This window comes from Lygodium microphyllum, chromosome 6, assembly GCF_053477565.2.
Source record: "Lygodium microphyllum isolate KBCC chromosome 6, Lygodium_microphyllum_v1.1.10, whole genome shotgun sequence".
Classification (NCBI taxonomy): domain Eukaryota; kingdom Viridiplantae; phylum Streptophyta; class Polypodiopsida; order Schizaeales; family Lygodiaceae; genus Lygodium; species Lygodium microphyllum.
In genome coordinates, this window is record NC_141140.1 from 71,548,945 (window position 1) to 71,563,129 (window position 14,185).

The following is a 14,185-nucleotide window of genomic DNA, read 5'->3' on the forward strand; positions in this document are numbered from 1 at the left end:
CAAAGTTACCAAAAACAAGGCAAACAATTATATAGACCTTCACTAGGATTATAATTTAGGCTTTCACCACTCAATCATTCATCACAAAGTTTTAGATCATGGAGCAACATGCACACCATCCTCTAAAATACAAAATCCAACGACGCATTTACGATGAAATAACAAAAAAGGATTAATGAGTCCAATTAGAGGACTGTAATTTGAAGTACAATTTCCTCAAGCTAAGTGCAAAAAAGAGCATTTTGTTTGGTCGGGGCCTTCCATTAGCTCAAAGCTAGGATAGAAAGAACTTTGCTAATGTGCTAAGATGGCATAAAAACAACTTTAGTAATTGATGATGAGGAATGAATTGAAATATAACAAAAGGGTTAACGAATGTGATTAGAGGAGGATACGTGCCTCAAGCTAGGTATTACAAAGAGCACCTCGTTTGGTTGGAGCTTCTAGTTGAAAATAGTAGACCAAAAATTTTGCCAAGTTGCTAAGATGGCATGTTAACAACCTTGATATTCGAGAATAAAGGCTGAAATGATGAATATATGTAAGAGAATACATGCAAGGGATGGGTTATGGTATGAGAGAGAACCTGCAAGAGAGAGAGAGAGAGAGAGAGAGAGAGAGAGAGAGAGAGAGGGGGAGGGAGAGGGAGGGAGAACGATATATGGCCTATGAGCAAAACTATCACTAAGTGATGCAACAACATTGCACAATCATAAACCCAACAACAGATGAGAGCTGTGGAAGGCCTTGAAAGTGAGATTGGCATGGGCTGAGAAACCCAGCAATAAACCCAACAAGATGTGAGCTGTGGGAGGCCTTGAAAGTGAGATTGGCTTCAGCCCATGGGTTCCCACATTATTGGACTTTAGCTCAGCCCATGGATTCTAATCTCCCACTTGAAACAGCTCTATTGCTGAAGTTGCTGAATCAAACAATTAAAAAAGGAGATCATACTTCAGGATGGGTCCTCGGTAACCAATGCATAAGCTAATAGTACTGCCATTAGGGCCTGCTTAAAGCACACATATTGATGCAATGCATATCACATTGATGATCAACATCCTGTCTGGCCTACTGGAACTGAACGTGCAGAACCCATAAGCTGTTCCGGGCCAAAATAGGAACAACAAATGTTTGCAAGATCTAAGCTCATTATGGCCTGGACATTTCCTAATTTTCTGAAGGTTTTAGTCTTACACTTGTAGGTTGTTGACATGTACATCCATACAGAGACTAGTACATACACAGAGACAGCTAGGGAGGGCATATAGGCATACACTAGGATGGAGGTTCTGAACCAGTAGTAGCAAAGAGAGAGAGAGAGAGAGAGAGAGAGAGAGCTCTTATGTCTTGGCAGCAGCACAGGAAATTAGGACAATGCCGTACATCCCTTAGCAACAATCCTGCTTTTGTGTGTGTGTGCGCAGAGAAAAAAAAGAACCTGTTTTTTCTCTCCTTTCCTCTTTTGGGTGTCTCTGTTTGGGTTTTCGATGGCTCTGTTTGGGACGGGGAAGAACTAACAGAGGTACACTCGGCCGCCCAAATTTGGGCATGCGGCCCTGCCAGTCGGCCCCTGTCCCCGTCTTGATCTTCATAAGCACAATTGCTTCTTCTGCATAGACAAAATTGGTTTCTTCTGCGTTTTAGTATGTGAGGCAGATAACCAGAAGGGTTCCCTGGTCTCATCTCCTGCTTCGTTTTAGCATGTGAGGCAGATAACCAGAAGGGCTCCCTGTTCTCATCTCCTGCTGCCATTGAATCGAGGTGAGAGGTATTGATAAGCAGAATTGTTCTTCTGCGTTTTAGTATGCGAGAGCAGAGATAGTCATCAAAAAGGGTCCCTGTTCTGCTACCCTGCTGCCATGAATCGAGGTAAGAATGTCTTGACAAACAGAACTGTTCTGTCTGTGTTTTAGTATGTGAGAGCACAGAGTCCAAAAAGGGTACCTGTTCTCCTAACCTGCTGCCATGAATCGAGGTAAGAAAGGGGGCACCAAAGCTCCCGTGGAGGAAGTCCCTGATGAACTGAGATGCAAGAGGTCTGATGGCAAGCAATGGAGGTGCTCTGCCCGGGTTATGGATGGCAAGACCTTGTGCGAGAAACATTACTACCAGATCAAGAATAGATTACAAGGGTATTCTGCACAGAAGAAAGGTAAGAAGCAGCTTGCCACGGGAGGTTCTGCGGAGAATGATGCCAGCCTGTCTGTCAAAAAGAGAAAGGCCAGACCTTTGTCTCCTCCGGACGAAGATAGGATTCTTCAGGGAGCAAAGGCCCCTGGTCCATTGTTACAGGAAGAAAGTAAGGCTTTTGGACAGAAGAAGAAGGCCTTTCTTTCAACACCAGAGAAAGATGATACGGTTTTAGAGCAGAAGAATTCCAGACTCTCAGTAGATCAGGAGGGCAAGAGGGCTCAAGAGGAAACCTCAACTTCATTACTGCAGGAAACTGGTAAATATTTAGACCGCAAGATGGTCACCCTGTCGTCATTGCAGGATGACAGAAGAGGCTTGGAGGTGAACATAAATCTCTCTGCAGTAAAGGTAGATGGGTCAGATTCTGAATTTGGTTGCAAACAGGAGGGAGAATGGGAAAAGCATTCCAAGCTATCCAAAGCTCCTCATTTAGGTACTAAAGCTGCAAATGGGCTTGAGAGCTGTGGAATGAAACGAAAGAAACCCAGCACAGATGAACACTACACAAACTTGGAGCTTAAGGGCACCGATATGATAATTGATGATCATGGAATTAAGAATGAAGCTATCTGCAACGACTTGGCTCCTTATGTTTCTGATGTGAAGGTAATGGTTGACTGCTTTGGTTTTGAAAATGCTTTTCTAATTATGTCTCTTGAATCAATTTCTCGAAGTAAGACTTAGCTCTGTTGTTGGCTACTAGTTTTGTTAGATCAAACCTGTGCAATAAATTTGCAAGGTTTTGGATAGTGAAAATTTATTCCAAGCTTTATGAATTCTTGAGGACCTTACTTGTTCATTGTCAGACTTTATAACTTCATTCTCAATTTTAGTATTTGATACAGGATGAGTCTGCTGAAAAGAGGTCAGAAAAACAGAGAAGGCTTAAGGATAGCAAAATGTGTCATCAGTGCCAAAGAAATGACAAAGGGGATGTCATTTATTGTGGAAAATGCCATAGCAAGCGCTACTGCTTACACTGCATTGCCAGATGGTAGAACAAATATTACTAGTCTAGTCTTTTGTGATTTTTAAGACACAATGTGAAATGTTGATATAACTTCTTCGGTTTAGGTATCCTGAAATGACCGAGGAGGATTTTGAAGAAGCCTGCCCAGTTTGCAGAAATAACTGTAATTGCAAAGCCTGCCTTCGCATGAAAGGTTCAGTGTCCAGTAGAGTGCAAGAGGTATTGCTTAGCAGATTTATGCTAAAGTTTCTTTTTGCTATTGGCTTTACAATTTCCCTCTTTCATGATTCACCACTAGTATTTTGTATGCAACAGGAAGTTAAGCAAGCTACCCCAGCTGAACGAATATCGGCTCTGCGCTACATACTGTCTTTCATTTTCCCTATTTTGAAAGACTTAAATCAGCAGCAAAGTGAAGAAGTTGCACTAGAAGCTAAACTAAAAGGTGTGAATACTTTTCTGAGTTGAGTATCAAGCATTCAGTCACAGAGGAGTGATTTGAAAATGGGCTGGCATCTCTCTTTTGGGTGCAGGAGTAACTCATGTTGACATCAGAAAGTGCAAACTTGATCCAGATGAACGTTTGTATTGGTAAGTGCTGCATCTTACTTTCTTCCTGTGTCTTCTGCCACAATCCTTTGTTTGAGTGTTTGAAAGACAAACTTGTCTTACTGATCTTGAATTGCACTGAATTGGCTCTATGGTGTGCAACTTGGGTTTCTACAGACCCCTTCACTTGTCAATGAGGAGTGAGCTGCTGGTTTATGTATGGATATAAGTTCATACTTAAAATGCACAATGGTTTCATCCTCAAGTTTGGAAAAACACGAATGTGATGGTTTATCTCAGTATAACCTCCAGGCTTATTTTGAGCTTGTCCTATGTTCACCTTTTGAGTTTGGTGTCTTCACAAGTTCGCTTGTAACCTGTTGACTGTGTACCTTTGACAAAATGTAACTTGTAATTCTGTTGCTACTATACATTGCATGTTGTTAGCTGATACTTTCAGAAGCTTGTACACTGTTATTTCTATAAGCAGCATCTTGCTGAATCTTGATTATATATTTGAATTGTTTTAAGGAACTAAAAGTTCTATGCCTTATACCTGTACAGTAGCCTTAAGAAATATTGACCAATAGGATCACAAAGCCTGGGGTGTCCCAACATGTTTTGCCTATACTTCTATACATATGGGAGAGGTATGTGTTAAAATCAAGTGGATGTCAGCAAACATGGTAAGCAGGACAATGCAGCTGTTGAACATGTATAAGGGCATTTATGTATTCTGTTGGCATGGAGTTCACGACTTGGGCTTAGCTATTTTTGTGATTTGTTGCTAGGTTGTGATACTATTACTGCATGTAGATGTCTTTTGTGACATGTGAATAAATCTTCAGTTCAGGATGGCAAATTAAACTAGAAATCTTCCAGTGTGAAAATATTTATTGACTAGCATATGGAACTATGCTGTGAAGGCTGTATGCTCATGCTCTTAGAAGACTAAACATGTACCAGGTTGCATGCTGATGCTCCTAGAAGGCTAAAGATGTTCTTTCTTTAGTAAAGTAATCTCGTGTCTGAGACTTCTGATACATGGTTTTCCATTCCAGTACCTCTTAATCAATTCCATGCTCAAGAGTGCTCAATAATGTTGGTACTCTGCTAGATGGTTTAACTTTGCCTTCTTTTTCATTTGTTTTACATGTAATGTCAAAAACGCATGATGGCAGTGCATCTTGTTATCATATCCAACTGTCTTTCTGAAACTTGAAAAGAAATGAGTGTTTTGAGGATCTGATACCAGTCCCATATGTATCTGCTTGAAGCTGTGGAAGTGGGCAAATATCAAGGTGTGTGTTTAAACTTTATGTGTGGCGAAAGTTATTGTTGTAAGCAGCTGTATTGTGGTTCATGTGTGTAGACATGTTTTTGATGTCAGGCAGATACTTGCAACTTGCTAGATTTCAATGGCACATAGAACTGAGGAATCCTATCAAGTTTTGATAAGTATTTCTGTTTTGGATGGACAGTGATAACTGCAACACCTCAATTGTCGATTTATATAGGAGCTGTACAAGTTGCAGCTATGATGTCTGTTTAACTTGTTGCCGGGAGCTTCGTCAGGGGAAACAGCCAGGTGGTAATCAAGCAGGTACTGCAGAAAGCCAAGTTCATGCAAGAGCAAAGGAACAAGAGGAAGCATTGCCTGCCAGCCTAAATGGACAGTGTAAACCCCCAGCATGGAGAAAAAATGCTGATGACAGCATTCCATGCCCACCAAATGAACGGGGTGGGTGTGGTTCTTCTGAGCTTTCTCTGCGGCGGATCGCTAGACGCAATTGGATTGCTGACCTTGTTACTAATGTTGGCAGCTTACTTGGCAATGAGAGGTCAGTCCATACCAATCTGTCTGAGCAGTGTGAGGTATGTATGAATAAGAAGGATGGCGATTGCTCGAGGCAGGCTGCCTACAGAACAAACACGTGTGACAATTTTATTTACTGTCCTTCGGCTTTGGATATGAATCAAAATAGCTTCAAGCACTTTCAGAAGCATTGGCTTCGAGGGGAGCCTGTAATTGTAAGGAATGTTTTGGAAAAAACCAAGGGCCTGAGCTGGGAGCCTATGGTTATGTGGCGTGCTGTTAGGGAGACAACCAAGAACAAGTTTGATCAAGACACTAAGACTGTCAAGGCAATTGATTGTCTTGATTGGTGTGAGGTAAAATTTTACCCCCTGTACAGATGCTACTTGTGGCCTGAAGAGAAAACAAACTCTCCTCTAATTGTGTCCTAAATCCAGGTTGAGATCAACATCCACCAGTTCTTCAAAGGATACCAGGAAGGACGCATGCACAAAGATGGCTGGCCAGAAATGTTGAAGCTGAAAGACTGGCCTCCTGCCAACTTTTTTCATGAGCGATTACCCCGTCATGGTGCTGAGTTTATTACTGCTTTGCCTTTTCATGACTACACGCATCCTACTCGGGGGATGCTGAATTTGGCTACAAAGCTCCCTAAAGATGTTGCCAAACCAGACTTGGGACCTAAAACCTACATTGCCTATGGCTTTGAAGAGGAACTAGGAAGGGGCGATTCCGTCACAAAGCTACATTGTGACATGTCAGATGCGGTAAGAATGCCATTCGCGCCAGACAGTAAGCTCCAAAGTCATATTTCTCTTGGTTCATTTACATGTTCTTCTTTTGCAGGTCAATGTTCTCACACATGTTTCAGAAGTGAAGCTTCCCAAATGGCAACTAGCTAAAATCCAACGATGTAAGCAAAGAGTTGAAAAGAAAGGTCAAGGTCAGTCTGGTAATCTGCCTAGAGGTGTAGGTAGGCCTAGAAAGGAGCAACCTGAGTTGCTAGGTCACAATCTTTCTGGTAATCTGCCGAAAGGTGTAGGTAGACCCAGAAAGGAGCAACCTGAGGTGCTAGGCCAAGAACAGTCACGTCCCAGAGGTGTAGGTAGACCCAGAAAGGAGCAACCTGAGAAGCAGCTTACACCTGATATAGCTTCTGAAACCAGAAATGGGGGAAAATTTTCAGCTTCTTCAATGCTGGAATCTGTTGCACATGAAACAAGTGGCGAGGTTGGTAATTATTTTTTGTCTATGCTGTTAGAATAACAGAGCTTGATTATTGATTATGAGGTAATGCTGTATATGATGAAGTTTGTTTTGCAGTGTGCAGTTGACAAACAGGGTGCAGTTTCCTTTGCAGTTGGAAAATGTTTAGAAAGAAATCAGGTTACCGACAAAGATTATGATGGTGCTGACAACAGCAGAGATGAAAAGATGATTCTGGGTTCGGAGCTGACAAATAACTTCCATAGAGATATAGGAAGTGGCTCTGATATAATTCCTCCTAAAGAGCAAGGACATGACAAAGTTGACTCTCTACCTAAAACAGAAGAGAGGAATGGGGCTGTTTTACTGGAAGATACTATACAGGAAAATTTTAAGCAGGAAGCTGATGCATTGGTATGTTCTGTTCTAGAAGCCGCAGATCATAAAATCCACCTCCACATTACAAAGCAGGGTGCAGGTGACATGGGTGTCTCATCTGATCACATTGCAAAAGGGCTAGACTTTGTTGAAACAGCTGAGACAGGGGGGTCTGAAGCTGAGAGTGAAAATACACACCTGAAGAGTGTAGATTTTCAGACAGGAAACACATGTTCTAAAGAACAGTTTGAGCTTGTAGGTAAAGTTGGTGAAATTGTTGACATAATCTCAGGGATTGCTACTAATGACCAGAAAGGGTTTGTAGGTTCAAATGAAGAACAGGCTGTGCTTGCACCAGTCCATGAAGTTACGAGTTGTCCAACTGGTGAAAGAAACACAGATGCCACAGAGAGCTTGAAGACTATTGTAGGCAAGCATGAGGAAAGCGTTGATGATGAACCAAAGAGCTGCTCAAGAAAAGAGAGAGAGAGTTCTCACCCATTTACTGAATGTAAGAATGGTGCAGCTGAAAACAGAACTGAGATCCTGAACACATCAAGTGATATTCTTGTTATGGAGGATCACCACTTAATACATACAGAGCTTGTGTCTGCAAAGTCAGATGAAGAGGAAGTGGTTAGAGAGATGAGCAGTTTGATCAAAGGTGAAGAGCCTGTGCATGTTACAGATTCTGCTGTGGATGAACTTGCTGTGACTGGTCTGAATGGAGCTGAATGTATTAATCACATAGAAAATGAACAAGAACAGGTTACTCCTGTCAGAAAAGATCCTTCAATAAGAGTGGGAATGCTTGATCAAATCACGGATGATACCAAGAGAGAAGATTGTATTGCTATTGAAAGTGCATGTCAAGCTGTAACTGGCCATAGAAACGAGGAAGATGTTGATGTAAGAAATGTTTGCTATTCAGTGATAGCAGAAGAATCTTTGCATCATAGACCTGATGATAAACTCTGCAGCAATGTTGAAGATGAAGGGGGAGTAGACCGCTTTTCGGCGAAAGATGCAGAAAATGTGAACCATGGTGATGGGGATACCCAGAAAGTTCACTTAATCGCATCAAGTGAAGTTAAGGATCTGACTACGAATATTATTAGCTCTTCTGCAAACAAAAAGGATGGGGATGACAAAAGAAATCATAGTTTTCCAGCTAATGAGGCTGAACAAGTGCTCACTTCTGGCAATAATGAGGGAACTTGCTGTATGACTGATGAAATCAAAACAGAAGCTGCAAGTGGTGGGGCATTGTGGGATATATTCCGACGCGAAGATGTACCTAAACTGCAAGCCTATTTAACAAGCCATTGGCAAGAATTTAAGCATATCAAGGAAAGGTTTCTTGATTATGTAAGTTGGCGAGGCTCCTTAAGCCAGTTTTGTATGGTCAACGAATCGTGGTGCATCTCAAGGTTGATGTTTTTGCAGGTTGACAACCCTATTCATGACCAAACAATATTCTTAAATGAGGAGCATAAGAAAAAGTTAAAGGAAGAGTATGGTAAGTGATCGAATAAGTGAGTGCAGGAAGAGGCTTTAATGCAAGAGTTTGTTTGATTGACCTTACTTTTGATGTGTTTTAGGTGTGGAGCCTTGGACATTTGAGCAGTACACTGGAGAGGCAGTCTTCATACCTGCTGGCTGCCCTCACCAAGTGAGAAATAAGAAGGTACTCCCCATAATCAACTACTACCCTACTGAGATTTAATCACAGGCCATGTAGCATTTTACCTGAACTATCCTGCTGAAGAGTATATCACTTGCTGTCTCACATGTTTACTTTTGAACTGCTATCTGCTAGCCTGTCAATCCTGACTTCCTATTGAAATCTCGACTCTGAAATGCAAGTCAATCCCCAAGTTTTGCTTTATTGTATGCATTTTAGATGTAAAAAGCTAATTTACCATTTACTTTGGCCTCTGGTATGTCAAGCATGCGGTCCCTATCTCGTACTCAGTAGATTGCATCTATGTGGTAGACATGGCCATGTAGAGGGTTGTTCTTATCATGGCTGAAAATAGTTTCTTTGTACTGATTGTTGTCAAGAGCTATCCTATGATCAGAGGTGGAAAGGAATATAAAACCTCAGAGCTATGCTGCTTAGCAAGTTTCTGAACATGTACTGCACTTAGAGATCCTTCTCCAGTGAGAGTGCATCATGTGTTCCCATTTATATTGTTCAATGTTATGCTAGATAGTTCTGGACCTGCCCAGAACCGTCTCTACTGCTCTGCTCATTCAAAGATGGGGACTAATACTGCTGCTTAGTTTCAGAAGGGGTTACTATTGTGTTAGTGCTATAACAATTTGTTTTTCTGCTTTCCTAGCTTTATTGCACTCGACGTCACAGCTTCTGTTGTACCACCTTTTTTTATCATGGCTCTCCTTCAATTAGTTTCTTTCACTGCTGCTCCTGTTCACCTACTTGCAAATGCAAATGTGCTGCGAGGGTACTGGTGACAACGCTTTGGATACACATACTTCTGGTGTGAGGGTACTGGTGACAACACTGAGAATGCGCATACTTCTAGTCTTTCAGCTACTTTGCTTTATGACCTGTTACTTTTACTACCAATCATGCTCCAACTATGCATATCCCTCTTGCTTCATCTATTTCATTTTGCAGTCACTTCCAACTTATATGTATTCGGCAAGAAGAGCATCGCCCTGGTAGCTGCTTTTTCAACTGCAAGAGGTCCATCATTGATAACTGCCCTGGTAGCTGTGTTTTCAGCCAAAAGCAGTCCTGGCTTTGTGTATTGCAGGCAGCACTTAGATCTTGGTATCATGAACCACTCTCTAGCACTATGATACCAATCCAGGGAAACACTTACAGGAGGTGGCATTGAGATGGTGTTTATATGACATATGCATCCTCTTCACTGACTTGATCTGGTTGTCTCATCTGTTGGGAGTGGTGGTGTGATCATGCCAGCATTTTATGCTAAGTGTTCCTCTTGCATTCCCTCTTTGTAAAACCCTTGTGTTTTGTGTTCCCATAGCAAAGAGGTCTAGGTTTTTGGTGGTAGCCCTGACATTCCACATAGGACCAAATATAGTGTGTGCTCATATATTACCAACAATGGCTTACAGTTCATGGACTTGTGGTTGATGATTATACTCGATGAGGGATATGACAAATCTCACCACAATCATATGCATTGTACTATTCATTGCATTCTGTTTATAGCCAATGTGGCATACTTGTCTGTCTCTTTCTACTGGCTATTACTGAGAGGAGGCTCAAGTCCAAGTTGCTGGCACTTGCAGCCTTGATGGAGTCCTCAAGACACTGAGTTATAGAGGAAATGCTTGAATTATGCAGGCTGACGGGATGCAGGTTTTGTAGGAGGACATTGGTAGGGAAGGTGCTGCAATCATGGCAGTATACAGTGTGCCTGTATGTGATTTGCTCTCAATAGTGAGATTATTGGTCATGCTGTAGTGTTAGAGACCAGGGGAAAGGGGCCAATTGTATGGCGGCAATTGTTCCCCCCGAAATAATCTTTGAGATCTATGGTTAAAATCATTACCCAGTGAATGGAATTACTTTGTTGCCCTGAGGTGGAACTGAGGAAAAGACGATAGCTGATTTTGATGACATTTGATCCTTTAAATGTCACATAGCACTTTGAATACATAGTTTAAGTGATGGTGATCCATTCACTCATGTTGAATAGTTTGAGAAAATTTGTGACACCTTTAACGATAGTGCAGATGCCACCAAGACAGTTTCTTTTGGTTGGACAGTGGAAGTATGGGCTGGGGTAATGGTTTTGTACGCTAATAATAGGAGCCGGAAGCTGAGCAGGATTTGAACGAGGACCGATCAGGCTCAATTATTTTCATCTAAAATGCAACAACAAAATGCCTTACTGCTTACAGGGGTTGCCTCCTTATCGCTTCCTTAAGCTACACATCATCCTGACCCTCATTGGATTGTTTGAAGCCTTGACCATGGTTAGAATTTTTGAGTTAAGAGTCTGAGCATGCAAGTTCCTCGTTCACTCCCTTTCCCTTGGGAACACCTGAGTGTGTAGTGGTGAATACAAGCAAGTGCCAAAAACATGCGAATTGGGAGCAGCCCTAAGAACCATGTATCTCTTGTGCATGTGCACCCATGCACATGCGCATAGAGGGGAGTGTGAGCTAGTGGACCATAGGTCGAGATTACAAAACCCAAACTCTCTGATACTAGAGAGCTATCAGCAGATAAGGAAAAAGATCTTAAGGCGCGTGATCATGAGATAACTGAAGATGTGGTTCTTTAAGTTCTCAAGCTATGTAGAACAGACTTGCCATGGGAATGTGGCATCATGGTTCTAGATTTGGTTGAAAAAATGTACCAATTATACATAGGGGCTGGTGAATGGCTTGGGTCAGCATGCGAGTCCAAAAATAGAGAGAGTTGAAGATTTACCAATTATGCATGGGAGCTAGTGGATGGATTAGGTCAGCATGGACCTCTAAAATAGAGAAGGCTAAGTATGGCGGAAGCCCAGCTACATGGGTTGTGACTGGTTTTGTGGAGTCATGAAATCTGCCCACATACTCAACTTGTACTTTAATAGGAACCACGCCATCTTTTTTTGACCTTATCCAAACAGGACGTTCCTTCAGACACTGGGATAACATGGTTTTTGTATAGAAGGTTTTCCACGTGGTAAAATGACTGCAATGTTCTATTCATTGCTATTGAGTAACTGATCTGCTTCCTTCTTACAAATGCTATAATTTGACTGTTTACATCTCACTAACTTTCTTTTGCTTTGACTATATGCAGTCATGCATCAAGGTGGCTTTGGATTTTGTGGCACCTGAGAATGTGCAAGAATGTGTTCGCTTGGCTGAGGAGTACCGATTGCTACCAAAGGATCATCGTGCTAAAGAGGACAAACTGGAGGTAAATCTTTCGATCATCTTAAGAGAAGGCTCATCTATGAGATCCTAACTATGGCTTGTCAAAGAGAGCCTTGACTGTGACTTGCACTTCTCTTCTGGCTTGTCCTTGTGTGCAATTATGTTAATGCATCATGGGCCATAACATTTTTATGTTTTTCAAATAATGTTGTTACAACATGAATTTTGAACCGTAAAAGTTGCATCATAAATTAGCATTCATTTGATTACTTTTGATTACCTTGACAACCTAGAGAACTTTCACCTTGACAACCTAGAACTTTGTTGTCAAACTCACGTTCTAGAAAGTTAGTTGAAGATTCTGTGGTCTAGGTGGAAAGAGTTTTTATGAAGTCTGATGCTTTATCTTCTTAATAGAGAATCTGGTTGTGTTTGTTTACAAAGGATTGAAAGCTACATTTTTAACCATTATTCATGGATGAGGAAGTGAGGTCCTCTAGTGCAGGAAGCATGTGTTTAAATTTCCTATTTTTAATTCTTCAACATTAATTAACATACCAGTGTGTTCTTTGAGTCATTTTATCTAAGAAGCTCCTAGCAGTTAGATGGTAAAGAAAATCTGGAAGTTTCTCAATCTCATCTTCAGCAATGTGCCAGGTTGTCCAAAGTTGGCTAGATGGGAGTGATCTGTTGCATTGCAGCATAGTTTGTTTCTGGTTGCATAGACTGAAATGATCTGTGAAAAATCTTGTCACTTTGCTTCTATTGAACTTCTACACTGACAAGGCTGACGCCTGCCCTTCCAAAGAGCTTGCTTGACTTTGGCAAGTATGAGATAGTTGTACTGTCAACTGTGGTCAGGACTGTTGTCATAAATGGCCATGTCCCGGGATCTATTAAGAACTTTTTCTCATGCACCCGCTTAGAGCGGGACTTGATATCTCATTGTTGAATGGAAAGTTGGGGAACGTATCAGTATGTGACAGAGTATGGCTTGCTTGTAGTTTTTGGCAAACTGATGGACTTGGTGACTCAAATGACCCAACACAGTTTAATCTGGTGTACATGTGTGAATGCCAATACATTCATATATGATTGGTCCAGATCATTAGGACAGCTGTTAGCTTAGTTGCTACGCAGTTGAAAACATCAATGCATATTGACATGAACCTTGAGCTATATTATACTTATGAGGGCAAGGAGGAGTCTATCCAATTAGGTGATTGCTTACTTGGGGATTTCAGCATGCATGCAAAGACATGTGGTAACATTCAGATGGGGTACCTGGTCTTGAGGCTACAGATGGCATGAACTTGGGGAAGGGGGTATAATATAGGGAAAAGGATTCCCTTTTATTTTGCCATTTTTACATGCCTATGAAGGACCTATACAAGGTACTCCTGCAGACCACAAGATCATCAAGGAACCTTTGCAAAATAATGAAGAGCATCCATTACACATCCCGATGTAAAGTAGTTCTTTTTCTCTATGCAAGGGATGGACCCTACATCTAGTGAGTGTAGGGGACTAAGCATATTGAGATGTGGTGCACTGTAAAGCCAAACATCTCATTCCCTTAAATTTTAGCTGGAAAGGCAAGATGTGGCATCAGATCCGACATGCGCATGCATGTGTGCACACACACATGTGCACAAAATTCAGCAAGAGGAAGAGGAAGAAGATACCCAATTCAAGGCTTAACTCAAGGCAGTAGTGGATCCTCTGTCTCAGCTTTGAAAGGCCCACCTTTAGCTGAATTTATGCAGTCACTGAAGGCAACCAAGGGTAAAAGGGAGAAAGCACCTCTTGATGCTTTGGGGCAGCATGCTAACTTTGAAAGTGGGTGTGGTACAACCTCAAAATTCACCAAATGCATCTATCAAATAGATGATAATGTTTGCCTTGGGACTGGGACATGGTCCAGAAATGCATGGGAATATTGGAAATGCATACTCTAAGCCTTTGGGTCAGCAATCTGTGTCTCAACATGTGGGACAGAGGATACTTTGGTGGTGGAACCGTCTTTCATCCTATGACTGGTCATGGTACTGGTTCTTTTGGTATCTATGGCACAAATGTATTTGGTGATCAGCCAGGAAATCATGGAATGCTTGGATAGATGTATCTTGGTGTGGTGGTTGGCATGCAAAATCCCATGTATAGTTACATTGGTATGGTACTTGGTATGCAAA

At 41.7% G+C, this 14,185-nt stretch overlaps 1 protein-coding gene across 5 annotated transcripts in view; it reads left to right on the forward strand.

The window, feature by feature from the left end:
- The first annotated feature begins 651 nt into the window (after window positions 1–651).
- Window positions 652–14,185, forward strand: part of LOC148034669 (uncharacterized) — a 30,915-nt gene continuing 17,381 nt past the window's right edge. For 2 of the 5 annotated variants that reach the window (XR_015691109.1, XM_087679624.1), the window contains exons 1-12: window positions 652–2,802; window positions 3,030–3,190; window positions 3,271–3,385; window positions 3,482–3,611; window positions 3,700–3,757; window positions 5,197–5,887; window positions 5,969–6,298; window positions 6,378–6,761; window positions 6,855–8,483; window positions 8,562–8,634; window positions 8,717–8,802; window positions 11,917–12,036. Coding sequence is in view for 4 of the 5 variants with exons in the window: in XM_087679624.1 (XP_087535750.1) it covers window positions 1,969–2,802; window positions 3,030–3,190; window positions 3,271–3,385; window positions 3,482–3,611; window positions 3,700–3,757; window positions 5,197–5,887; window positions 5,969–6,298; window positions 6,378–6,761; window positions 6,855–8,483; window positions 8,562–8,634; window positions 8,717–8,802; window positions 11,917–12,036 (4,611 nt within the window). In the remaining variant the exon portion in view is untranslated. The remainder of the gene's footprint in view (window positions 2,803–3,029; window positions 3,191–3,270; window positions 3,386–3,481; window positions 3,612–3,699; window positions 3,758–5,196; window positions 5,888–5,968; window positions 6,299–6,377; window positions 6,762–6,854; window positions 8,484–8,561; window positions 8,635–8,716; window positions 8,803–11,916; window positions 12,037–14,185) is intronic. The other 3 variants (XM_087679626.1, XM_087679623.1, XM_087679625.1) reach the window with 3 other exon arrangements.